Raw genomic sequence first — 1,933 nt, 5'->3', positions numbered from 1 at the left:
GGGGGTTAATGGGTCTGACTTTGTACTGAACACTGGAGTGCCACTGCGTCTGAAGAGCTGCCGGGCGGGCGGCACCGTGACGGTAAAAGATGAAAAGGTGGAGCAGCGTTCCCCGGCAGGAAGCGCCGCAGCAGTGCAGAACAGAAAACACGTCGCTGATGGCAAACAGCACCGCTACGAGCGCACCCAGAGAATCTTTGTCTTCGTTAAAACTTTCAGGTTGCGTGTCTGGTTGGGTAAAAACTGTCGGCTGGTCGAAGAAACGCTGACAAACCAGCTGAACTGCAGGCCGACGTCACGACGCCTGGGTTTAGTTCCTTTTGCTAAAACCGAACAATCATTTTCATCACAGATCTTTGGTACAAACCAGCTATTAGAACCCATCTGCTGAGTAAATCAAATATATTAAAAAAACGAACATTGAGCGGCTGAAGGAGACCCGGTCTGAATCTCTTGATCTCAGTGATGGCACACGTGAGACTAAGAAAATGTGGATTTTTCCCAGTTTTGAAACCTACAGTGTAAAAAGAATAAAAGCAGAACTGGACTGGGCTCGTCTACGTGTTCTCCCATCAGAACCACGTTTTTCTGCGTACAACTAGATGGATTTTGTTTGGGAGAGGAGTCCCGTGGGCTGAGGATGGAGCCGGGACCCGTCCGAGCACCGCAGGGACCGAGGTGGAGAGGATGGATCGAGACCAGAGGACCGAGTCTGGAGGTCGTTGGCGTCGCCGACAGATGTGCGTGGACTCTACATCATCCCCAGCTGCATTAGCGTGTTGGCGTACGCCATGGGCTTGACATTCGGATGAGGCTGGAAAAAAAAAAAGATGTTAGAAGCAGCAGCAGGAAGTAACTTAAAGCTCGGCTGAATTAAACATCCCAGAATAAAACTGACAGACTACGATCGCCTCGAGGCACAGGTGGCCCAAACCTGATCCTTTTACCCAAATCTGTGTTTTTAGGACCGTCAGAACGTGACTCATCTGACTGGTTCATATGAGGTACTGAACCAGAACCATCGAGCTCGGTCTGAGCGGTGCCGTCACAGTGAGGAGGATCGACCCAAACGTCTAAAGCTCAGAACTCCAGACATCAGGTCCAGCTGCTCCGTCTGTTTTCACGTCTCGTGTTCCGGAGAGACTGAGGACCTACAGCAGCTGAAGATACCACCGCTGGGGTCGGACCGGATCGATACCAACATGATGGGATTGAGAAGTTTGTTTCTAATTTCAGTACGACGCTCCGGTTCCAGAGGAGCAACTCTGCACCGAAGGAGGCAGGACGAGGCCACATTAAACGTAAACACTGGACTAAACGATCGTGTCAGATCATTTAATCGGTTCTGATCGCTCAACAACTTCAGAACCGATCCACAACACGTTTACACATGTGACATCTTCTGCACCGTGGAGTTGGGGTCGGCTCCTATAGTTAAAGCTGACTCCTACAGTTGGGGTCGGCTCCTACAGTTGGGGTTGGCTCCTACAGTTGGGGTTGGCTCCTATAGTTGGGATTGGCTCCTATAGTTGGGGTCGGCTCCTACAGTTGGGGTTGGCTCCTATAGTTGGGGTCGACTCCTATAGTTATTGCTGACTCCTATAGTTGGGGTTGGCTCCTACAGTTGGGGTTGACTCCTATAGTTATTGCTGACTCCTATAGTTGGGGTTGGCTCCTATAGTTATTGCTGACTCCTACAGTTGGGACTGGCTCCTACAGTTGGGGTTTACTCCTACAGTTGGGACTGGCTCCTACAGTTGGGGTCGACTCCTACAGTTGGGACTGGCTCCTACAGTTGGGGTCGGCTCCTATAGTTAAAGCTGACTCCTACAGTTGGGGTTGGCTCCTACAGTTGGGATTGGCTCCTATAGTTGGGATTGGCTCCTATAGTTGGGACTGGCTCCTATAGTTGGGATTGGCTCCTATAGTTGGG

General features: G+C 50.9%; 1 protein-coding gene across 1 annotated transcript in view; it reads right to left on the bottom strand.

The window, feature by feature from the left end:
* Positions 1 to 1,933, bottom strand: part of ppp5c (protein phosphatase 5, catalytic subunit) — a gene marked incomplete at its 5' end in the record, with an annotated part of 9,796 nt that continues 7,863 nt past the window's right edge. Inside the window, one exon of the mRNA XM_037677945.1 lies at positions 1 to 814. Within this exon, the coding sequence (XP_037533873.1) occupies positions 752 to 814 (63 nt within the window). The remainder of the gene's footprint in view (positions 815 to 1,933) is intronic.

Source organism: Nematolebias whitei, chromosome 6, assembly GCF_014905685.2.
Source record: "Nematolebias whitei isolate Nwh7 chromosome 6, NemWhi1, whole genome shotgun sequence".
Taxonomy (NCBI): Eukaryota; Metazoa; Chordata; class Actinopteri; order Cyprinodontiformes; family Rivulidae; genus Nematolebias; species Nematolebias whitei.
This window is presented reverse-complemented; position numbering and strand designations above follow the sequence as displayed.